The 24,418-nt window shown below is 41.6% G+C and overlaps 2 protein-coding genes across 22 annotated transcripts in view; one reads left to right on the top strand and one right to left on the bottom strand.

Annotated features, from left to right (window-relative positions):
• Positions 1–8,526, bottom strand: part of THOC7 (THO complex subunit 7) — a 29,641-nt gene extending 21,115 nt beyond the window's left edge. Inside the window, exon 1 of one of the 4 annotated variants that reach the window (XM_024245451.3) lies at positions 8,344–8,526. In XM_024245451.3, the coding sequence (XP_024101219.1) occupies positions 8,344–8,362 (19 nt within the window). In that variant the 5' untranslated portion in view covers positions 8,363–8,526. Of the gene's footprint in view, positions 1–8,075 lie in introns of all 4 variants that reach the window. The other 3 variants (XM_054551944.2, XM_024245450.3, XM_024245452.3) reach the window with 3 other exon arrangements.
• Positions 8,429–24,418, top strand: part of ATXN7 (ataxin 7) — a 139,326-nt gene continuing 123,336 nt past the window's right edge. For 2 of the 18 annotated variants that reach the window (XM_054551916.2, XM_054551915.2), the window contains exons 1-3: positions 8,933–9,255; positions 9,469–9,570; positions 17,990–18,087. The gene's annotated coding sequence lies outside the window, so the exon portion shown is untranslated. Of the gene's footprint in view, positions 8,727–8,762; positions 8,818–8,907; positions 9,571–17,989; positions 18,088–24,418 lie in introns of those variants that run through there. The other 16 variants (XM_063722013.1, XM_063722014.1, XM_054551924.2 and 13 more) reach the window with 13 other exon arrangements.

The raw sequence follows: 24,418 nt of genomic DNA, 5'->3' as shown, positions 1-24,418 counted from the left end.
AATAAGCCTCAAAAAGTCCTTTCAAGAAGTTAGATCTTAAAACTCTATTTTTCATAAACATAAAGGCAGGAAGAAATGACTCCTTTACAGTTACTAGAGCAACTCTAGATTTCCAGGCCTCTGGTCAGATGACACAGCCATTTTAGCTGTGCTCTCATTTTAGCATAAAAGGGAGTTTCTCATAAAACCAGACTCACATTCCTTTCAAAATTCATAATTGTTCTTTCCCTATATTTGCCATTAAAACCTTGATTACAAAACAACTTCAGAGACAGGTCAAGGCTTGACAACCAGTGGCAATAGCATCATTGTTATGTAACTCCCTGCTAAGGCTAAATTGCAGGTCAAATGTGGCTCCCTTTGAGGGAAGGCTGCAATCTCACCTGCCTTTGTGAACTAGTAACTCCTGTGATCCACCAGTGAGGATTAGCATTTCCTTTCTAAATGCAGTTTGGCAAAAAATTCTGTAGGTGCCAAACTGAAAGCCACAGGAAGGGATAACAATTTCAGACAGGATTATAGTGGGGAAAACAGCTAGCTACTAAGGCATTACAGCAAGATATACCAAAATTAAAGACACATATACCTTTTGACTTATCTTTTAGAAATTATTGCCACAAGTACACGAATACATCTATGCAAATATCTCCATTGTAACACTGCTCGGAAGAGTAAAAAACTGAAAACAAACTAAATGCCAATAAAGGATCTGTCTAAAAAATTAATAGACTATACACACTGATATAAAAGAATAAGGTAGATTTATATTCAAAAGAGCTCCATGATAAGCTAAAAACTGAAACAACTGAACTCATGGAGGTAGACAGTAGAGATGGTTACAACAGGCTGGGAAGAGCTGTGGGGTGTGTGGCAGCAGGGGAGGGACGGGGACGCTTAATTGGTACAAAAACATAGAGTGAATAGGATCTAGTATTTGATAGCACAATAGGATGATTATAGTCAACAATAATTTATTGCACATTTTATACCAACTAAAAGAGCATAACTAGAATGTTTATAACAAATGATAAATGCTTGAAGACAATGGATATCCTATCTACCCTGCTGTGATTATTTTGCATTGTATGCATGTATCAAAATACCTCACGTACCCCATAAATATACACACCTATTATATCACTTAAAAAAATTTTTATGGATACATAGAAGTTGAATACAGACCAGTGTGTAAATGACTGTATGAAATTTTCAAGCATATATACCCACTGGTATACTAGCCAACAGATACATAACACTTAAATATGCTAAGGACTGCTTTAGATGCTTTTCACATATAAACACACTTAATCTACACAACAGCATTATAGATTTTTTTTTTGAGACAGAGTCTTGTACTGTTGCCCAGGCTGGAGTGCAGTGGCGCTATCTCGGCTCACTGCAAGCTCCGCCTCCCGGGTTCACGCCACTCTACTGCCTCAGCCTCCCGAGTAGCTGGGACTACAGGCGCCCGCTACCACGCCCAGCTAATTCTTTTGTATTTTTAGTAGAGACGGGGTTTCACTGTGTTAGCCAGGATGGTCTCGATCTCCTGACCTCGTGATCTGCCCGCCTCGGCCTCCCAAAGTGCTGGGATTACAGGCGTGAGCCACCATGCCCGGCCTCATTATAGATATTCTTATGTCTATTTTACCAATGAAAAAGCATCTTGCCAAAAATTAAATGTCACAGGAAGTAAGGAATAGAAATGGAACTCAAACTCAGGAGTCAGTCTCCAGAGAAGATACTTTTACCTTTTAGAGGCATTAAAAATCATTCTGGGAGAGGAATTATTATGGAAGGTAAAGAGGGGAAGGTTTTCATTTTTCATATTGTGCATTTCTTCTTGAATTTACTGACATGTAGTACTTTTTTTCTGAAGTAGTAACAGGGGTTAACTGGGTGGTAAACTTATTTATCATTCTCAGGTACTTCATTTTCTCTGTATTAAAAATTCTACTCTGTTACTGAATAAAGCTATGATGTGTTAACAACAACAAAGAAAACTGGCTTGATTTGACCTACTTTAAATGAACAAGAAGAGAGACTAAGGCCATGTAAAAACAATGTTCATGCAGATTCCTGTAAGATTTATCGTTAGACCACCACAGCTCATGTTATTAAGATGAATCACACATATTAGCCCATTGTGTTACATTCCTTATGGTAAAATAACACCTGGTCCCTCCTTTCAAAAAGCTCAAAACCATTAAAACAATTTTTAAGGTCAACAATATTAAGAAGACACATAAAAGGTGGGTGGAAGGAACAATAAGATGGTTTGATTCCTCCATGTAGATATTAACCTCTCCTAAGATACTTCTGACTGGTCTACATAAATTGCTGATGCCAAGGTAATTACTTACACCAAAATTACATTTAAAATTTTAAAAGGAAAAGAAATGCAAAACATCATGTTGAGGTCCTTTGTCTTTTCTCTCTGTTTAAATGTTTAGAGCAGTATAGTGCTAATAAAGTCAAGGCGAAATGTCAATCTTGCTTTGAAAAACCAATTATCTTGGCTAAAGAAACATCATTTCATAGTTGAACTGCAGCAGTTATCCCTGTGTTGGGGCCACAGAAGATGGAAGAAAGTGGGCAAATCCAATGGCACTAATGAAAAAAAAACTCAAAAACAAATGAACCCTGTGCCCACAAATGTCTAATTAACATTGGATCAGCAATTGAAATAGGAATAACAGCAGCAGCAAACACTTGCACAGCATTTATACAATCCTAGTTGGTGACCACACATCCTATTTGTTTCTTTTCACTCTGAAAAGTGTCCTGGTTTACACAATAAATTAAATGGTCACTCAACTTCAAAGTGCGTTACATATATTATCATGTTTCATCCTTGAAACAACTCTACAAAGTGTGTACTATTATCTTCCTTTCACAGATGAGTTACTAATCACTTCTGCATTCACAGAAAAATATATACAATTACATTATTAGAAAGTCATAGTGCAGCTCCATTATTCTGTCATATTATTCGTAGGCATACTAAAAACCATTATTTCAAATTGCAACAAGTACATATTCATGCATTACACTTTTCTAAGTTAAAAAAAAAAAAGCTACCATCAAAACTAGCAAGCTTTATTAAACAGAATGTAGAGCCACATTCCACCCCAACCCCTTTCTCCATCTCTCATCTGTTGCTCTGGCATATCAATATATCTACCTAATGTTCTCTGTACTGCAAAAAGTGCTTCTGAAATGATTTCTATCAGTGTACTAACAATATTTAGCATCCTTTAAATTAACACATACAAAATACAGTTAACATAGTTTAAATTAACAGTGACAACATCCACACTGTTTTTCAGTTAGCCAAACTGCTAGAGTTGGCAACAAGGGAAGGAGAGAAAATGGCTTTGTCACAAACTAGCTGTGTGACTGCAACTCACTAACTTCCAAAGACCTCCACTTTTTCACTTATAACATGACAGTAGTGGTGAAAATATCCAGTCTAGTAGCTATAGCTACTCTAAAGCAGGGCAGTTCCTCAAACTGAGTGCGGGAAATAAAGGGCTGCTTCTTCAAGAGCTCCCAGTCCAACTGGATACGCAGACCCAGAGGAATGGATTACATGAAGGCACAGTGATACAGGCACCTCAAATTTGTAACAGACATTGGCTCTCATGTAAGCTCCATGGACAGGTACTGGTAGTCCTCCAAGAGCTTTGCAGGAGGATGAATGAGATATCAGGAGCATCCACTTCTATCTTCCACACTAACATCGCTCTAATCCAAGCCCCTATTTCTCTCATCTGGAATACTTTGCATCGGACTCCCTGTTTTCATTCTTGCCTTCCTAGAATCCATTTTTTATGCAACTCAGAATGATCTAAAAGATGAATTGGATCACTAACTCTCCTGCTTACAATCCTCCAATCATTTCTAAATGCCCACGAAGGACAATTCAGTCTCCTTTCCAAAGCCTGCAAGGCTCCTCCTGAGCTCCCTTTTACCTCCTTTTGCATCATACTCCTCTTGGCCCACCTGGATGCAGTCCTGTCCCTAGATCCAGCCCAGTGGCTTTCCTTATTTCCTCCAAAGGGTGCAGAGCTTGTTTTCACCTCGGGCCTTTGCGCTAGTTGTTGTCTCTATCTGGAATACTTTCCTGGGCTCTTCATGTGGTTGAAACTGTCAGGTATCACTGCCCTCCCCCATTACTCTCTGTCCTCACTCCATCAAGTTCATTCTTAGAACTTAATTACATTCTTTCTCAGAAATTATCTTATTTACTTATTTGATTGCACACTATGGCTTCTTTCCCCAAAGCAGGGGCCAGGGCCCTCCTCTGTCTAGTTCACTGCAAAGTAGCCAGGACCTTGCATTGTGCCTAGAAGGTATGCAATAAATACGTGTTGACGGATCACACATACCACTCATTTCAGCTTGATTTTTTCAAAAGCTCAGCTAACGAAAACCATGTTTATAAAGGATTGTCTGAAGAAGCTGTAGTTTGTCTTTCCTCTATGGTCTAGATATTCAATCAAAAAACCCTGATTTGAATCAAGCCAGATCAGCAGAGCTACCCACTACACACCTAAACCACACTGTCCATTGGTTTAATTTATTTATTTTTAGACAGGATCTAGCACTGTTGACAGGCTGGAGTGCAGTGGTGCAATCATGGCTCGCTGCAACCTCAAACTCCTGGGCTCAAGTGATCCTCCTGCCTCAGCCTCCTGAGTAGCTGGGACTACCTACAGGTGTGTTCCACTCTACCTGGCTAATTTTGGAAAATTTTTAGTAGAGACGAGTAGCTGAGACTACAGGTGCACACCACCCCACACGCCTGGCTAATTTGAAAAATTCTGTAGTATAGATCATGTCTCGCTGTGTTGCTTAGGCAAACTCCTGGGCTCACGTGATCCTCCTGCCTTAGCCTCCCAAAGTGCTAAGATTGATTACACGTGTGAGCTACCACACCCAGCCTCTACTGGCTTTAGAATGTCTTTCCAAATTGTGATTTAGCCTTCTTTTACCTAGCAAGGGATGTGCTACAAAACAGCTCTATGATCTTCAGTGCTGAAAAGGGGTTAAGGATATGACACTGGCTTTCATTTATAAAGACCTCAATGATAAACTTTTCCTCTAGTTCAAATCAGAAAAAAAAAAAAGTGCTTTTCCTGGGCATCTAAGATTGCCTTCTCTCATGAACACTAGATCACAGAGTAGACGAGGTCCTGCCTCTCAGCACGGCCTATTGGAGAAACAGGTCACTTATAGCTTGGTTAATTAATGTACTAGACTTTATCCTCCTGCATTTTGAGGATCACCCCACTTCTGACTTCCCTTTATTTTTCCTAATCTTAATGTTCTTTTTGTCTTGTTTTCTAGTCCGTTTAATTTTTATATGTTCTCATTACGGTGAACTGCCTTAAATGTTTTCTAGCATAAGGCATATAAATAACGTATTAAGGGTGACAGCAGCAATATGCATAAAATAATATGGCTAGTAGGCAGAGGGTCAACTACTTCCAGGAAAGAAAAGAGGGGATTTTTGAGGTGGGTCTTGAGGAATAAGTGGAGTGTCACCTGATAGAAAAGGCAGGAAAAGGCAATCTGTGCAGATTAAGAGAGAAGGCACAGTCCACATCAAAGGAAAGTGGAAGACAGATTAGTAAAACAACTCCGACATTAATGTTTACTGAATATTAATTATTATGTGTTGGACTCAATGCAAAGCCCTTTACAACTTTTTGTGTTTAATCCTCAAAACAATCCGCTGATGTGGATTTTATTATTATCTCCATTCAGAGACTGAAGCTGAGACAGTCTGTAAGTGGCAGGGTAGATTCCTGTGGCTTTTAAGGATGTGGGGGGGCACTTGACTGCAGTCAGTACTTTAGAGCTCATCTTCTGTCCCTATCTCCCAACTGACAAAGCCTGTCGCTCCTTTGGACATCTCTATCTCAATAAATAGAAAAGTAGCACTAACAGGCACACAGTGAAGTCAAAAACCTGGGATCATCCTAAATCCCTTCTCGCACCATCCATTCAATACCTGAAGTCCTGACATTCTACCTCACAAATTTCCCTCCCACCTGTCCTCTTCTCTGCATTCCCTCTTGGTCACAGTCCTCATTGTCTCTCACCAGGGCCACTGAAGAAGTAGCAGACACAGGATGCATAATAGGGAAGAGCAGGAACTCTGCAGGTGGTCTCCCTGCCTTTGACCCTCTATAACTTACTATCTGTGCGACCTTAGGCAAGCTAACCTGTGTCTGTTTCATCTGTAAAATGGGGATAACAATTAGAATAATACCTAACAGCACTACGTAAACGTTAGTAAGTGGCGAGGAAACTTAGCTCCTCATTTTCTCTTCCTCTAATCATTCTGCACAAAGCAGAGACAGTGTGTATGTGGTTTTTTTTTTTTTTTTTTTATGAGACAGGGTCTCACTCTGTCACCCAGACTGGAGTGCACTGGCGTGATCTTGGCTCACTGCAGCCTCAACCTCCCAGGCTCAAGTGATCCTTTCTCCTCAGACTCCCAAGTCCTGGGACTACAGGTGTGTGCCACTGTGCCAGACCAATTTTTTTGTATTTGTAGACATGGGGTCTCACTGTGTTTTCCAGGCTGGTCTTGAACTTCTGAGCTCAAGAGGTCCGCCTGCCTTGGCCTCCCAAAGTGCTGGGATTACAGGCGTGAGCCACTGTGCCCGGCCATGTGTGTGAGTTTTAATGCCAATCTGATTAACACCACACCAGTGTTAAAACTTTTAATGGCTTCCTATTGCCCTTAGAAATCTCTGGCTCACAACTTTCTAAATTCTAGCAATACCTGTCAGCTTTGAGTTCTTCCAACATCTTGGGGTCTTTGTACAAGTGGCTACCAACCCAGAACACCAGTCCAACATCTACTTATTCTTCAAAAATGGGATTAACTTCTTTGGGGAGGCTTTCTCATTTCCATTGATTGGACAAATAATCTTTGTTACATGTTCCTACAGTTCCCAACCTTGTACTTCCTTGTGGTAATATTTGTCACTCTTAAAACTCATTAGTCAATGTTTCTTTCCCTTCAGATCGAAATTTTGGAGAGGGGAAAGTTCTTGCTTGTTAGTTCTGGGTTGTAATCCCAAAGCCTAGTCCAGGAAGGATAAATATCCACTAAATAAATGAAACTGGAATGAAGCAAAGCTGAAATTCCACATGAAGTTCCTGAGTCTTTAGTAGCCTCCCACCTCCACTATTCTTTATTAGTCTGCAACTTTGGGCCTATCACTGTTCTTCCCATGTCCACGCCCTTTAATGTGGAGACCCTGGTGGTCTTCAACTCTTCAGAAGTGGCCTCTCCACAGGCATTTACAGTTACTGGTCACCATCTCCTGAAAAACACCCAAGAGCCCTAGATATCCCCTTCCCAGATATCAAAAGACCTCCTTCCTGCCTAACCAGATACCTTGTAGGTTCTCCCTCCAGTTGCCAATCATACCCCTTCCCCTTTCCCCAAAGTGTCACCTTATTTCTGCTCTCAGTCCATAGACCATCTCCCTTAGACTGTCCACAAACCCAGCCTTTGCCCCTCTAAATCCATCCCAGCTGACAAATCACCCTTCCCAACACAGACACATACATGTTTTATCGTCCTGATCTACCCTAGACGGTCTCATCACTATACTGGCTCCTCCTTACCCCCGTAAATCTCCCAGGTACACTTCCTGATTACCCTCCGGATACCTCATCCCTACCTATTCCTTTTATAAATAATTCCCTGCTCCTTCTTCTCACCCACAATCCACTCGCAGTTCAAGGCCTCATTGCCATCGACTCCATTGTCTGTGAGTCCTTCCCAATATGCCCCAGGACCCCTCCAGGTGTCACGCTCGAAACCCCCGCCCTGTCCCTGGAGCTCCCACTCCCTCCCAGCCCTCCACAAACCTTCCAGGCCCGCAGCCCTAAGCCCGGCACCACCGCCCACCCTTCGCGGCTCCTGGGCCCTCACCGCGCCCCTAGACAAACCGGACTCCCTCTGGTCCCACCCGTCCTTGCACCGCTTCTAGCCGTCTCGGCCACCCACGTGTGTTCCCAGCCCACCGACCACGCTCCCGGCACACCCTATAGTCCCGCGCTGCCTCCGGGAGAGCGGGCGGGGGAAGCCGAGGGGCTCCGAGGGGCGCTCGGGCTCTGGCGAGAGGAGGAAGGACTCAGGGAAGCAGCCGGGGAGGCCCGGGGCTCCGGGGAGAGGTCGGGAAGGCCGAAGCGCTCTGGCGAAGCGGCCGGGGAGGCCGAGGGGTTCCCGGAAGCGGGCTGGGAGGCCACAGGTCTCGGGGGAGGCCCAGCGGGCCGTGCAGCGGGAACGTGTGGCGGCGAGCGGGGCCTCACCGTCAGTCACGGCTCCCATGGCGTGCGCGGCGGCGGCGGCGGCGCAAGCTGAGGCGGCGGTTGGCGGCGGCGGAGGTCAAACTCCCACAATGCAGCCGGGTAAACAGCCATGGAGGAGGAGGCGGCGGCGCCCGCGGCCGCCTGCTCCGACGCCTGAGCCGCGCCGCGCCGCGCCGCGCCGCCGCCGCCGCCGCCGCCGCCGCGGGACCCGCGCTCCCCGCGCTCCCGGTACTCCCCGGGGGCGGCCGCGGCCGGCGCGAGTTGGGGCGAGGCTTGGCGGCCGGCGGCGGTCCCGGCTGCAGCCCGGGCTCCCGCCGCCCCCCTTGCAGCCCCCGCCCGGCCCACGCCCAGAGGCCGCCCCGGAGGCCGCAGCCAGCCGCCAGGTGAGCTCGCCCGAACGCCTCCAGGGCTGCGGGGGTGCGGCGGGGGCTGCGGGCCGCCGGGAGTCGGGGCCCCCGCTTCTTCCCCGGGAAGGTGACTGCGGCCCCGCCGCCCCATTCAGGGTGACGCTGCTAGGGGTGGGCTCGCTTCCCTGGGGGGTGGGGAGGGTGAAGGGGACGCCCGGATCCGGCTGAGCCCGGGAGAGGCGGGACTAGGGGTAACGAGGGGGCGCGTCGCTGGGGGTCCCCGCGAAGTTGGCGCCCACGCGCGCTGGGGCGGGTCTCGAACGCCGGCACTTGCGCGGGGCGCGGCCGGCAATCAAAAAAGGCCCCGGGTTCCAGGTCGCGCGGTTCCGGCCCCTGCGGCCGCCCCCTTCCTTCCTGGGCTCGGCGGGTGCGGGAAAAAGGGTGAAAGAGAAACTTGGCGACCTCCCGGAGGAGTTCGCGAAGCGACCAGGAGCGTGTGCCCATCGTCCTCACCCGGCACCCAATTCCACCACAGAGTCGGGATCTCGTCGGTGATCGTGATGGGGTGCTTTTATTTATTTCTCTCTTTGATTTTCAAAAAATGTCTGTGTGACTGTCCCTATCTTAAGGGGAAGTTGAAAGTGGGGGCGGGGGTGCTCAATGAGAAACGTTGCCTTGTGTGTAGTTGTTTGGAGCACACTGCAAATTATATTGGCATCTCTTTCCAAAAGTCACTTTGATTCAACTTCGATAGCTTTCTCGTAAATCGCACGTTTAGGTGGTGAGAGGTGGATGAGGAAACAGGCACCAGTGCAGCTGATTTGACCTCCAGTGGGATAGATACGATTAGCACCAGGATCATGTCTCAGTTTGAACCCAGGTTTGTTATTTTATTCAGCCATATCGTTGTTTTCCAATTTTCCTGTCCCCCAAGTAGATCTTGCATCTTCATATCCGGGATGAAGAAGTTGTGTAGGATAAACTTGGTTGTTTCACTTTCCTTACTAAATTTAGGTACATTCTCCCTGTTTTCCCCCAGTTCTTTCAAAGAGGAGAAGTTGCAGATGCAAATGTATTAAAGTGAAGTGTGTTTAACCTCTAGCAAGAAATATGTACAATTTTAGTCATGCTATGTGAGACCAGTGACTTCAATAATACCATTACAGTGCTTTCAAGAATTAGTGCTCAAGAACTTGACTTTTGTCACAAAGACAAAAATTACTTTACATGAAGATTCTGAGATGTAACTTGCCCTCCCCTAAGGTATGAAGTTTCCCTGACTTTGAAAAAATACTGACCTAAACGCTGGCAGTAGGTGGGCATCATCAGACCCTGTTCATTTCCTTGGTTTTAGGAGACAGGGCACTCTAAGAGAAGAATTACTTTAAATCTTAAGTACTACAGATTGTAAACTGAAATTGTCAATTGATTGGGGTTCACAATACCAAGTTGCATTTTGGTGGGGATAGTTATTGTTTAGAAAGTAATTGTCATGTGGTGAAATGTTCTTTATAAGTGTTTCTTAATCTTATCATAATACTGATTTTGAAACAGTATCTAGTGATTTAAAATAATCTAATATTTTCATGGGAAAGTATCACTGCCCCCTGTAACTTAAATTTTCGTGAGATACTCTGTCAGTTATTCATAAATGGAGTGCTGTTCAAACATTTTTATAAGTTCATTTGATAACTTATAATTTTGTTGGATGATGCTAGAAATTTTCTAGAGTAATAAGACCAAGAGGAATTTGAAAGACTTTAAAGTTTGAGCTGTACCTGAAAATAAACATTCCTGAAAGTTATTTTATTTTATTTTTTTTTTGAGACAGGACCTTCCTCTGTTGCCTAGGCTGGAGTGCAGTGGCAAGATCATCAGGGCTCACTGCAGCCTGGAACTCCTGGGCTCAAGTGATCCTCCCATCTCAGCCTACCAACTAGTTGGGACTACCGGCATGTTCCATGATGCCTGACTAAGTTTTTTATTTTTATTTTTGTAGAGACATGATCTCACTATGTTGCCCAGGCTGGTCTCAAACTGCTGGGCTCAAGCGATCCTCCCGCCTCAGCCTCCCAAAGTGCTGGGATTATGGGTTTGAGCCACTGTGTCCAGCCTGAAAGTTCTTGACTCAAGTGGTGGGAAACACATAATTTGAGCCTTTATGAACTCTAAAATCTATTTTGTCAGCTACATGATTTTACTTGCGATTGCATTGACACAGATCTATTCATTGAACATTTAAGAATTGTCTTTTCATCATATCGTATATCTCATATATATGAGAGAACATCTTTTAGTAAACTTTACAAGTGGTCTTCTTTTTACATATTAACCTGTTGATGAATGTTAAAGTAGCAAAGACTCAAGCCCTTACCATATTAATGTTTCTTCTTTTCAAGAGAGATCTTTATGGGCAGAAACACAGAAATGGAAGTAGCAGATTTTAAGAAAACTGATTCAGACTTTGAACTTGTATGACCTTATATTTATTGATTTATTTGAGTCATAAGATTTCTGGGTTTTTTTTTTTTGAGAATATGAAAGACTAGTTAAGAAAATTTGTGTTTATTTGATATTTGCTTTCTGAAAATATAAAAAATGATAAGAGAGCTAGCTATATGGTCTTTATTCTGGTCTGTGAAATAATATAAGGAATTTTGTAATATGCTTTTAGAGCAAGGGTTATCCTGGGGGTCTGTGACCCTTCAAGGGTTGGTTTCAAGGGATTCCTGAACTCGCTGTAGTTGTGACCAAAACTTTTTGTGTATGTGTATTTTTCTGGAAGAGGGTCTGTAGTTGTCTTAGAAAAGAGATCCAGGACTTAAAAAAATTAGAGACACATCTTTTTATTGAATAAAATGGGAGTTAGAATTCTTTTCTTTTCTTTCTTCTTTTTTCCTTTTTGTTTTGAAACAGGGTCTCACTTTATTGCCTAGTCTGGAATGCAATTGCATGAAACTGGCTCAGTGCATCCTCGACCTCCTGGGCTCAAGTGATCCTCCTGCCACAGCCTCCCAAAGTGCTGGGATTACAGGCATGAGCCATCACAGAATGACCATTCTAAAGAGAAAAAAACATTTTTGAAAAGTAGATCTATGTGCTCGTTACTTGCCTTTTAAAGTTATCTTCAGGCTGGGCACAGTGGCTTACGCCTGTAATCCCAGCACTTTGAGAGGCCAAGGCGGGTGGATCATTTGGAGGTAGGCCGAGGCAGGTGGATCATTTGAGGTCAGAAGTTCAAGAGCAGCCTGGCCAACATGGTGAAACCCCATCTCTACCAAAAATACAAAAAAAATTATCCAGGTGTGGTGGCGTGTGCCTGTAATCCCAGCTACTCAGGAGGCTGAGGCAGGAGAATCGCTTGAACCCAGGAGGCTGAGGTTGCAGTGAGCCGAGATCACTACACTCTAGCCTGGGCAACAGTGTAAGACACTGAAATAAATAAACAAACAAATAAGTAAATAAATAAAGTTGTCTTCAGACTTAGAGGTGTAAAAGCACTTCCATTTTATTCCCACAAGAAAGCATTGCCTATCAGTTGATAAGCCAAGCTGGTCTGACATGCTAGTCCTGCATGTGCTGTGGCTGTGTTTTTAAAAAATTATATCTAAAAATTCAGACCAGATAGTTTGATGGTAGATAAGCAAAGATTTGATCTTGACACCAGCCGTTGGAGTAAATGGGTCTTTCAGCTCCACTGTCTTCTCTCCAGCAAATTTGAAATTTGACTCAAAGGGAATCATTCTAAGAAAATGTGTTTGTGCCTTGGCAGGACAGTAGAACATGATGGGAAAAACACAGTTTGAGTCAAAATAGACTTAAAATTCAAATTTGGTTTCCTTTATTCACTGTAGCTACTTACCCTGCTTGACTCTTCAGTTACTCATCTGGATATGGCTAACTAGTAGAGTTGTTGGGAGGCTGGCTAGAAGTTTCCCGTATAAAACTCTTAGCTCCTCTTTGGCCCGCAAGAAGGACTTACAAGCCAGGTTTGGGGAACCATTAATAAACATCTGAGGAAACATGTATATTCATGGTATAGGATAATAAGTACATTATTTCCAAATTGGTGTGATAAAGATATTAACACTTAAAACATTGTTTTTTAAGAAAAAGATTTTCAAAAATGAGTTAGGATTGAGTGGTCCCCAAATGTAGATATTTAGAGGAAAGTGGAAAATGAAGGTTTATTTGGCAGAGGGGAGGACATGGATGCTGCTGGGCAGGAAGAAACGATGGCCACCCACCAGCATTGTATTTCTCTCTGTGGGCAAGATTCCATTTAACATTTTCTCTTATAATCTGAATTAAAAAATTAAAATACTGCACATGTACTTTATAGTCCATCACCCCTAAAAGTGCTTCACCACTCCTTTAGTTTTGAGACCTTCACAGGTAACCCAGGAACTTCATGGGTGGAAGTTACACTTATAACTTTAGTTGTCTAATTCTGCTGTCTTTAAAATGCCTTCACAGTTGGGTACCTGTGTTGATTTTTGTCAATAGGAAAGGGTCTGTCAGGACTGAATCATATTTTACTTTAAATGCTGAAGTAAGAGAGGGCATTATGAGTCAAAAGAAAGTGTGAGATATATAAATAAAATACTGTATAGTGCTTATGGCCATAAAAATAAACTTGCTTCTACTATTTCTATAGTCTTAACCTTTCCTGTCATTTATTTGTGGCGATCATTTATGCTTTCTGCCCTTGGGTTGGGAAATGGTTATGAACACAGGCTTTAGACTTTGAATATGGCCTTGATTCTCATTTCCTGAGCTCTCTGGTTGTGTTTAACTTGGTCCAGTCTCCTTCTTTGAGTCTAGAGGAGATGACCATTAAATGGGATAATAAATGCAAAAAAAATTTGCTTAGTCCTAGGCTCCTAGTAAGTACTCAGAAAGTGGTAGCTATTTTGAAGACAGTTAAATTCTCATCTTTAGAAGGAGATATCATACATCTTTTTCTTTTCTTTTTTTTTTTTTTTTTTTGAGACAGAGGCTCATTGTTGCCAAGGCTGGAGTGCAGTGGCATGATCTTGGCTCACTGCAACTTCTGCCTCCCAGGGTTCAAGCTATTCTCGTGCCTCAGCCTCCCGAGTAGCTGGGATTACAGGCATGTGCCACTACGCCCAGCTCATTTTTGTATTTTTAGTAAAGATGGGGTTTCGCCATGCTGGCCAGGCTGATCTCGAGCTCCTGACCTCACGTGATCCACCTGCCTCGGCCTCCCAAAGTGCTGGGATTACAGCCGTGAGCTACCGCACCCAGCTAGAGATACTATATATCCTTTTAAAGAGAATACCTTTATTCATCCTTATTCCCACTTAGACCTTCTGGAACCATCTTACTTTCAACTCAGAAAAGCCTTTTACATTTTCTTGTTATCATAGGCAGGTGTCCCAACATCTTGATGACCTATTGGACTTTTCCATTGTTCTTAGCCAATGGGCTTGCATTCTCTATTGGCCTGGCAGGTTATATCAAAATCTTGGATATGTCAGGGGCCAAAGCAACAAGCCTGCACAGGTTTGGAGCTGTGATCCATCAAACAACTGTGTGATTGTATAGCCTGGAACAGAGGTCAGCAAATTTTCTGTAAAGAACCATATAGTAAATATTTTTTACTTTGCCAGCCATCCAGGTCTCTACACCTACTCAGCTCTGCCATGATAGCAGAAAAACAGTCATAGATATAAATGAATGGGTATGACTGTGTTCCAAGGAATGTTTATGAACACTGACATTTGAATTTCATGCAATTTTTATGTGTCACGTCATATTTTATTTTTTTCAACCATTTAAAAATGTGAAAGTCATTCTTAGCTCCTGTTGTATACAGATCTTAGCTAGATTTGGTCCATGGGCCATAATTCGCAGAATCCTTGCCTAGAATATTAGATGCATAGATTTGTGGCATTGCCAAGCGACCACCCCCAACATATGCACACACACGTATGTGTGTGTGCTCACACACTGCTGTTTTATTTAGCATACTCTGCTTTTGGTGTGGCAGTTTGATCTAATGCCCTCATCTCTTTGGATAGGATGAAACTTTAGTCAATAAGTTGTTATTAGTCATATTGAGTTGCCGCCTTACCACATGCATGATTCTGTCACCAATTAATTTTATTTATTGTTAAGTGTTCTCACCTTGCTCATTTTTTTATAGAGCTTGATGATTGGACCTTCTCAGATGTGATGGTTTTTGAAGGGAATCAGTGCTTTTGGAGCTGTCTTTTGCTTAATATTCCTATTAATCCTTCTTTGCTGTGGAAGGGAAGTAATTGATACTGGCCTCTCAAGCTGCTAACTAGACGTTCTTTCCTAAAGGAAATCTGTATCCTGGCCTTCCCCATTCCCTTTCTGCATGATGTGTTTGGCTCTATAAAGCACACAAAGATTCCTCCTGTGTTCTAACCCCTAGAGATTAGCTCTAGGATTGGTGTGTGCAGAGCATGTAGATATATATGTCTGTGTGTAATTTCATCCGGCCATCACTGAAGCTCTGAGGGCTGCTTCTTTTAGTTTCACCTTTTCACTCTCTCTACCTTTCTCTCCTGGCCATTGTGTAAGGATGCAGATTTGGTGACCTGATAACTGCTCTGATTGGTGTATTTTTTGCTTCCTTTCCTGCTTTTCAACATTCTCTACCGATTTGCTTATTTTGAAGGAAGTACACTCTTTTTGGAGTTTACCTTTTCAAAACAATATTGTGCTGAAAATAAAACCACTAGAAATTATTTAGGTATTGTAGGATTTTTCCCCCTCCAAATGTACACTAAATACAGTATAAGAGGCATGACTCAGTATTTTAGATAGAGATAGAATGCAATTTTAAAAATTTTGTCATTTTATATATAGATATTAGAAGTGTAAAATGTGTTCTTACTTTTAGCATTTAAGGGTTTCCTTCTTATTTAAAAAAAAGTAAATTTGGTACATATCTTTTGGATGACAGTTTGGGCAATATGAACCCAAAGTCATTACAAAAAAAGAAAAAAAGGTAAATTCACATCTAGGAATTTAAAGAAACAGTTGGTGAAGTATGCACAGATGTATGTACCAGACTGCTCACCTCTCCTTTTTTTGTAACAAAACATAGAAAGTGATCTAAATACCTATTGATAAGGGATTAATTAAGTGAATTAGGGCCTATCCATGTAGTGGAATATGCTGCAATCTTTAAAAAGAATGATGCGGTCAATATTTATTCATAGGAAAAAAGGTATATAATGAGACTATGTATAAGATGGAACTTTTAGAATAGGGTTTTAGTCATCTTTGAAGTAAATGGAAGAAAATGCCAGGAGCAAGAATTGTTACAGGGGAGAATCTGTTTTAATTATTAAATTATAATCGAAAACTATAATTTTGATTATTAAACAGGTTATTATAATCTGTTTTTTAAAAAATTAAAAATCAAACCAGATTATGATTTAATGCTTTAATTAAATTATCAGTTAAATTGTTCCTTTTTTTTTCGTTAGCCAGTTACCTTCAAATTCAACTCACCTTTATTTGCACCTGCATCTTTGTGATTTAACTATGATAACTTTAGCAAATTTTCACTTCAGTTATTTTGGCTTTGGAGTATGTTCTATCTCCTATGCCCCGCATTCTGGTGGAGATGTAGTTCATTGTTTATATGAAATTAGCAACATTGATCTAGCCTTGAAGAATGAGAAACGTAACCACATCTGGCTGTGACATAGTGACTCTTTGTGGACTTTGGGCCTTAGAGTTTGTTATAGGAAATTTTAGGCGTGAGTAGACTATAAAATACAGAAATATTACGATAATTCATGAAGCATGTCTGTCAGTTATCTGTTGTTAACAACCCATTCCAAAAGTTTGTGGCTTAAAACACATACCATTTTATTTGCTCATAATTAGGGCAGAGCAGTTCTCCATTGGTAGTGCCTGGGCTGAGGTCACTAATGTGGCTGCAGTCCCCTTAAGTCTTGAGTTAGAACTAGTTAGTCAAGCTGGGCTGTCTCTCTGAGCTCCACATAATCTCATCTTCTAGCAGCCCAGATCAGATTTCCTCAGGTGGAGGCACTTTGTTCCAAGAGGGTGAGAACTGCAAGGTTTCTGGAGGCTTAAGCTTAAGAGTCACACAGTACCACTCTGCCATATTCTGCTAGTCAAAGCAAGTCACAAGGCCAACTCAAATTTAAGGGGTTGGACAAAGATACCCCCTCTTGATAGCAAATGCTGCCAAGTCATATTGCACAGGATAGCCTATAGGGAATTGTTGCAGCCGTCAACATATGTGCCAACCTGTTTTTGTTATATTAACTAACTCTGTTTGCCATGATTGATAAAACTCTGCTCTGAGGAACAGTGCTAAATGGTTTCCTGTGTTATCTCTTGGGATAACAGCTCTACATGTAGGTAGTATTATCCCATTTTAAAGGTATGAAAAGTGAGCCTTAGAAAGGTTAAGTAACCTGCCCTAGAGCTTTTATCTAGTTAGGGACAGATCTTAAAAGTTAAGGAAAATTTATCTCTATACCAGTGTTTCTTAATCCCATCACTAAAGAACTTGCATGGGGGAGGGAGAGAGGAAGGGTGGGAAGTGGGAGGAAGCGTATTTTTTAAAACCTCAAAATCCATTATCTTAAAATTTTACATGAATTTTGTATTCTACTCTATAATATATCCCTTTTCAATGTAAAATTAATGGTTTAATTACTTGCCAATCAAATTAAATTTTATCCCCCCAATTTTTAAGAAAATGCAATTCTTCTAGACACAGTATAACAGCTAATCAGCCAGAGATCTTTGGTTGTAAGCAGTAAGAACTAAATCTGACTACTTTAAACATAAAGAGATTACTGGAGGGATGTGGTGACAATAATGCGAAAGAATCAGGCTTCATAGTGAATCACATCTAGAGCAGCTTCAGGGATCCAGGTAGCAGGACTCAGTAGACAGTCTTCTCAGGATACAGGAGAGCCAGCCTCTCCAGCAGTTTTTAATCCCACTTTCTACTGAGAGTATATCTTTCATGCCCAGACTGGGTCCTAGTAGGTGCCTTGGTTATTGCCTCACTCAGACAGTACCCTTTAGGGGAGTTGTCATTCCCCAGAAGTGGGAATTGATGGAGGGCAGGTAAAACCAACAGATATTTACTATCTGAACATTTGTGGGCCCCTATGTGTGGACTTGGTTTAGACATTGTATCACATATAAGCGACACCATAATGATCCCTGGTTCACCCGTCTCCTTCCCAACCCTACATCTAAGGGTTTTGTTTTGTTTTGTGTTTGAAACAAGCTGTCTTTCTGTCACCTAGGCTGGAGCGCAGTGGCACAGTCGTGGCTTACTGCAGCGTTGACCTCCTGGCCTCAAGCAGTCCTTCCACTACAGCTTCTCAAGAAGCCGGGGATACAGGTGTGTGCCACCATACCTAGCTAATTAATTTTTTTTTCTTTTTTGTAGAGACTGTGTTATCTAGACTGGTCTCCAATTTCTGGGCTCAAGCCATCCTCCCACCTTGGCCTCCCAAAGTGCTAGGATTATAGGCATCAGCCACCACACCTGGCCCCAAGGATTCTTAAACTCCCATCTTTAAAAGCATTCTTGTGGCTCTACACTATCTATTTCCATTTAACCTTACTGGTACTTACCACTCTAAATGCAATACTACATGTGTTTTTTACATGATAATCTTTCCTAAAATATGCATTTTCCTCATTTTTAAAGAAAAGCATATAGACTCTAACCATTTGTTGGTAACAGAGTCACTGTAAACATTTTTATCCAGTGCATAGTGATCCCCTTAAAACCCAATGAGATAAAGTTTATGGTCTCTGCACTAAATTTTCTCAAATTTCTCTGCATTTATTTTTCAGTCTTCTTGTGTCTAAGTGCTTTCACTGTAACTTTGCTAATACTTTAAAATACGCATGTTAGACTTTATAGCTTATAGGCTGAAGGGACAACCTACATTTATTTGGCCTTTGTAAGTATGAGTTAAACCACACTTCAAATGATAAAATGCTGTGCATATACAGTGTGATTTTATACAGAGCATTTTCATGTATGTTCTCCTGTTTCATTGTATATTCCAATCCTTTGAAGTCAGGGAAGAGGAGATATTTTCTCTATTTTTCAGCTGAGGATAAGGTTTAGAAAGGGTGATTTCCCCTCCAACCTAAGACTACTGCAGAATTCAGGTGTTCTGATTGCCCATGCCTTATTGAGGGTGGTTCTAGAACAGTGGTTTACTAACTGCAGAAGCTCCTTTTCTGGATTCTGAAGTTTCCAGGCTGAACTGGAGATGGGTAAACTAATGTTTGGCCTCATTTGAGTAATGTTCCCTAATTGTAGTGACATTGGTGTGTGTCTTGGTCTGTTCAGGCTACTCTAACAAGATACCATAAACTGGGTAGTTTGTAAACAACATACCTTTGTTTCTTATAGTTCTGAAGGCGGACAATTCCATGATCAGGGCACCAGCAGATTGTGTGTCTGATGAGGGCTTGTTTTCTGTTTCATAGATGATGTCACATGGTGGAAGGGGCACACAAGCTCCTGGACCTCTTTCGTAATGGCACTAATCCTGTTCATGAAGGTTCTGCCCTCATGACCTAATCACCCCGCAAAAGGTCCCACATCCTGTTACCATCACTTGGAGGATTAGGATTTTATTTTATTTATTTTATTTTTATTTTTTGTAGAGATAGGGTTTTGCCATGTTGTCCAGGCTGGTCTTGAACTCCTGAGTGGCAAGTGATTCTCCCACCTCAGCCTCCTGAGTAGCTGGGACTGCAGGTGCATGCCATCACACTTAGCTAATTTTTTGTATTTTTTGAATAGACAGGGTGTTGCTATGTTGCCCAGGCTGGTCTTGAACTCCTGAGCTCAAGTAATCCTCCTGCCTCAGCCTCCCAAAGTGCTGGGATTACAGGTGTGAGCCACTGTGCCCAGCCTAGGATTTCAACATGTGAATTTGGGAGGACATAAACATTCCGACCATGACAATATGTAATGGTGGTGTCTAGTAGTCACCTTGGTAATTAGTAGCTGCTTCTGTTTATTCTTGCCTTGGAGGCCCAGCATCTTTTTATTTCCCCACAGATAGCCAGTTGAGGAGCTGATTTACCCCATCTCTTCTTGCCATGATTAGCTGGGTTTGAAGTACCTCTTGGAGCCCTTCAATCTGGCCTTTTTTACTTCTTTTCCCTGTAATTACCACCTTGTGATGTAGTCACTTGTCCTCTCAGCCCCTGGACTCTTCTTTTATATGGTCCTGGCTGTTTTCTGCTGACAGGTCTATCACTACAAGAGGTTTTGAGAGGAGCACTTGACACTTTTGTTTAATTAAGGTCTCCAGACAGTTTTCTGTTAATAGCAGGGTTGTATGTTAGGCTGTTTCCCCCCATTACTTTTAAAGTTTCATTGTAGTCTGCATCATAAACTTGTCTGTGGTGGTAATATGGTGTTTCTTGTTTGGCCAGACCTTTTTGTAAATAGACACATCCCAAGACTTCTGTAGCTTTTGGAAGCTTGTTCTGACATTTAACACTAGTTTTAAAGTTGTCTTTTTTTAATTTGTTTCAGGCACTGATTTCTACAGCTTCTAACCATGTTTTGATAAGCACTAGTCAGAAAACTATTTTTCCTCTTGCGTTTTTTGTTTGTTTTTTGTCTTATGTTTTTTGTAGATACTGTGAGCCTTTGGAATCCTTCAACTTAATTCTGAAAAGAATGCGAGTAAAGTTCTACATTGAAAAATAAATATTTTTCATTTCGTTATACTTTTTTTCAGTGGCATTTTTAAGTTTTAGCATACTGAACAGAAAGGCATTTTTAGTGTTCTGGCTCATAGCTCCTCTTAGCTGCTCTAAGAGGAGATATTTAAGGCTCAATTCTCTGTGTCCTCCACTCCCTACCCTGTTGATTATTATTGCTGTGGTAGTTATAACTATAAATCATTTGCAGATCGAAGTTAGAAAAGAGACCATTTGTCATTACATTAAGACAGTTTAAAGGAATCGCTTGTTCAAATTTACTAGCTTCCTGAAGCTAGTAAAGATGTTTATGGTTTCCAAGATTCCCTGTTAATATATTTCAACACTACAAGACAGTGAATAACACATGTTCAGCTATTATAGATTATGAGGAAAGCTAGCTCCTAGAAAAGATTTTTCAGTGCTATAAATGGCACTAAACTGAAAAATCAGTTGTCATAATAAACAGCAGTCCTGATCTGATAGTAGGCAGGTTTCTTGGTGTGTCTGTGCTTTTAGCTAACGGCCAGCAATGAGTAGCTTTCTTTTCCATAGATCTGGTGTCAAGTATTAATCAGCTGTAGACTGGAAAGTTTTTATTGGCTAGCATTTGTAGTGGAGGAAACACCAGTCTGTTTTATCTGTCTCTTAGCCATATAACTGCATATGATATCATCTGCATGGCGTTCTTACAGAGAGAAATAGTTGTATTCTTTTTCATTTGTATTCGGAGTACTTCAGAATATTAAAATAGTGAACTTTGACCTTGAAGCATCTAAATTGTCTCAGTTAAGATTGTGATGTATACCAGAAAAAATTTACACCTTAAATTCAATTTAGCATTCTTGTTTTGCACATTTGGAATGATTTTTTTAAGAACAAAGTCCATGGAATGATTGTACTACTGAAAAATCTTAAATCTCAAAAGCTGAGAAAGGTAATTTAGATTTTAAGTTTCAAGAATTACATAAATTTGGGTCTTATGGAAAAACTGAAATTCCTGAATGCTTACAAAGGTTTTTGTTTAATTTTTTTTCATGATTACAGAAATCATAAGTGTTTGTAGAAAACTCAGAAAATTCCACAGATCGAAGGAAATAAAAGTTACTCATACCTCTACCCAGAGATATCACTATTAACATTTTGTGTATATCCCCCCAGCTGCTTATAGAGTTCTCCAATAAAATATACTTTGAAATGCATGCTTAGAAGTAAGGGTAGAAGAGTGGTAGAAATGGGTACATTGTGAACCAAATTTTGTTAATCCTACTGCTTGTCAGACTGCCTGCTAGGTGTTGCCTTCAGGCTGATGAGAGCTGCCTGGCCCTTTGGCCAGCTTTGGCTGATTTGCAGCAGAGCATCTTTTCTTAGACAGCTGTCTGTATCTGTCTGTGTCTTTATCTTAGCAACTGTTTCTTGTCAGCTCCAAATGCCTGCTGGTTGCAGAGGGAGACATTTGGGGTCCTTGTTGGAGTGGCTTATTGATATGAGCCATAAGTTCTTATCAACCCCGTGGAAAAATTCTTTAAATCAGCTCTTATTCAAAAGAATGCCCGAATATTCACAAATATAGTATCCTTCAGATTACTTGCACCAAGTAATGGCAAGGTATTTAGAGACTCCCAGGTGATTTCAATTAACATCTAACCTCAAATCCGGTCTCCTTGGTAAGAGAAAAATCCAGAGAAGGAGCTCAAAGCAGATTATGGTATAAGCATATGCCAGTCCTCTCCTGTGGAAAAAGAAAAGTGCTAATCTGGTCAGAACTGTTAAAGAGACAGGCAAGGCTGAGCACAGCAGAATTCTCTCATCCTGTTCATCTTTTGCATTAGTGCAGAAAAAAGATTTATCTCAGAATGAAAGAAAGAAGGAAGGATGGCAGGCAGGTGGCTAGTAATAGGAGATGGTTGGTTCTCTTCCTCTCTGCCTGGGCTAGTGGTAAGCAGGTCCTCAGGTCTGAAAAACCAGTAAAGTGAAGTGACACACAGGGCAGTTTCCCCAGGCAGTGATACAACTTGTTGGTATTCAGTGTGAAAATAGAAAGCTGACTTTGATTCCTTGCCATCAGCCAGAGGAAACCCTGGAGAAGTAGGAGGCAGTGGCATCTCTTTGTAAACATTTTATTCTTGACAAGTAACAGACTCCTACCTAGAGAATTGTAAGCATTGGCCCCTCCATTATGCCAGCTGTCTTTCAGGAGCACTCTCAGTATTCTCCTGCACTGACCAGTTTAAAAGGTGTTGTTTCTGCTCCCATGCAGTGCTTGGTGTGAAGGAATTAATTTGCAAGATGAATAACCATTGTGATAAGTGCTCACATGCAAAGGAGAGAGATTGCTGATTTTACAAGTGTATGGTTTGCTTTCTTAGATCTGGCAGGAAACAGAGTCCAACTCAGATGGTTTAAGAGACTTTAAATGAAAGAATTATTTTCAGAAGGATGGGCAGAGTTCAGGATAACATGGGTTTCTGTCACCTAGAAACTAATAGCAATGGCAAGCTGTTATCACTGCTAGATCTGAGGGAGCAAAGAGAAGAAATAGTGTTACTGGAGTCTAGTGAGAGCTGGTGCCGTAGTGGATGGGCTGTTAGACAGGAGCTATAGTACTAGAGGGATTCAGCCACTGCCAGAAAAGGGAGCCCAGAGCAGGGAGGGAACAAGGAGGGAATATTCTCCTCTCTGACTTTTTTCTTTGCTCTTTGATCTTTTTCCAGTGCCTCCTATTGGCCAGACTCACCTGGAAGCTGGCCAGCAGGTGAATCTATGATGCTGCCCATAGAGGTCAGCCTCTTGGGACTCAGCAGGGCCCAGAATGGTGGAAAGTTGGTCTGGGGGTGGAAAGTGGATTAGACAAAATTATACCATACCCTATAGCGTATTCTTAATTTCACTTTCATCATTTTATCTCATCATCCTCATCTCCTGAAATCCCAAAATAAACCTTAAAGCATGTGAACTATTGATTATGACTCAGTTCTATCTTTTAATATAAATAGCCCAAAGAGTTACCCTACTCTTATCAGAGAAATTAAATATTCAAAGAGAGAATCTGAACAGTTCTCAGAAGAATTGGAAAATCACTGAAAGACCTTCTGTTGGGGCATTTTGTTCTTGGTTAAAATTAAACTAACATTTAAAAAATATGCATATGAACTGTACAAGTGATTTATCTTAAAATATAAAACTTGTACTTTTAATGACACATTGCTGAAATGTGTTTTTTATTATTAAGGTTAAGGTGCAAAAGGAAAGTGCAACTTAAGTCCTTATGCATTATCTCTTCAGTTTTTTTTTTTTTTTTTTTTTTTTTTTTTAGATAGAGTCTTACTCTGTCACCCAGGCTAAATGAAGTACAGTGGCACGATCTCGGCTCACTGCAACCTCTGCCTCCTGGGTTCAAGCGATTCTTCTGCCTCAGCCTCCCGAGTAGCTGGGCTTACAGGCGTGCACCACCAAACCCAGCTAATTTTTGTATTTTTATTAGAGACGGGATTTCACTATGTTGGCTAAGCTGGTCTCGAACTCCAGACCTCAGGTGATCTTTATAAGGCAAAGTGAATTAGCAAAAAGATTCTTATTCCACCAGTCTAGAAATACAAGAACAGATGTGGCTGGTCGCGGTGGCTTATGCCTGTAATCCTAGCACTTTGGGAGGCTGAGGCGGGTGGATCACGAGGTCAGGAGATCAAGACCATCCTGGATAACATGGTGAAACCCTATCTCTACTAAAAAAAAAAATACAAAAAATTAGCCGGGCGTGGTGGCACGTGCCTGTAATCCCTGCTACTCGGGAGGCTGAGGCAAGAGAATCGCTTGAACCTGGGAAGCAAAGGTTGCAGTGAGCCGAGATTGCGCCACTGCACTCTAGCCTGGGTGACAGAGCAAGACTCTGTCTCAAAAAAGAAAAAAAGAACAGATTTTTAGCTTATCAAAAGAGAGTCTGTTTTAGTCCATAACTTTATTGAGCTTTGAGGTTTGAGAAATGGAAA

Source organism: Pongo abelii, chromosome 2, assembly GCF_028885655.2.
Source record: "Pongo abelii isolate AG06213 chromosome 2, NHGRI_mPonAbe1-v2.0_pri, whole genome shotgun sequence".
NCBI classification, from domain to species: domain Eukaryota; kingdom Metazoa; phylum Chordata; class Mammalia; order Primates; family Hominidae; genus Pongo; species Pongo abelii.
This window is presented reverse-complemented; position numbering and strand designations above follow the sequence as displayed.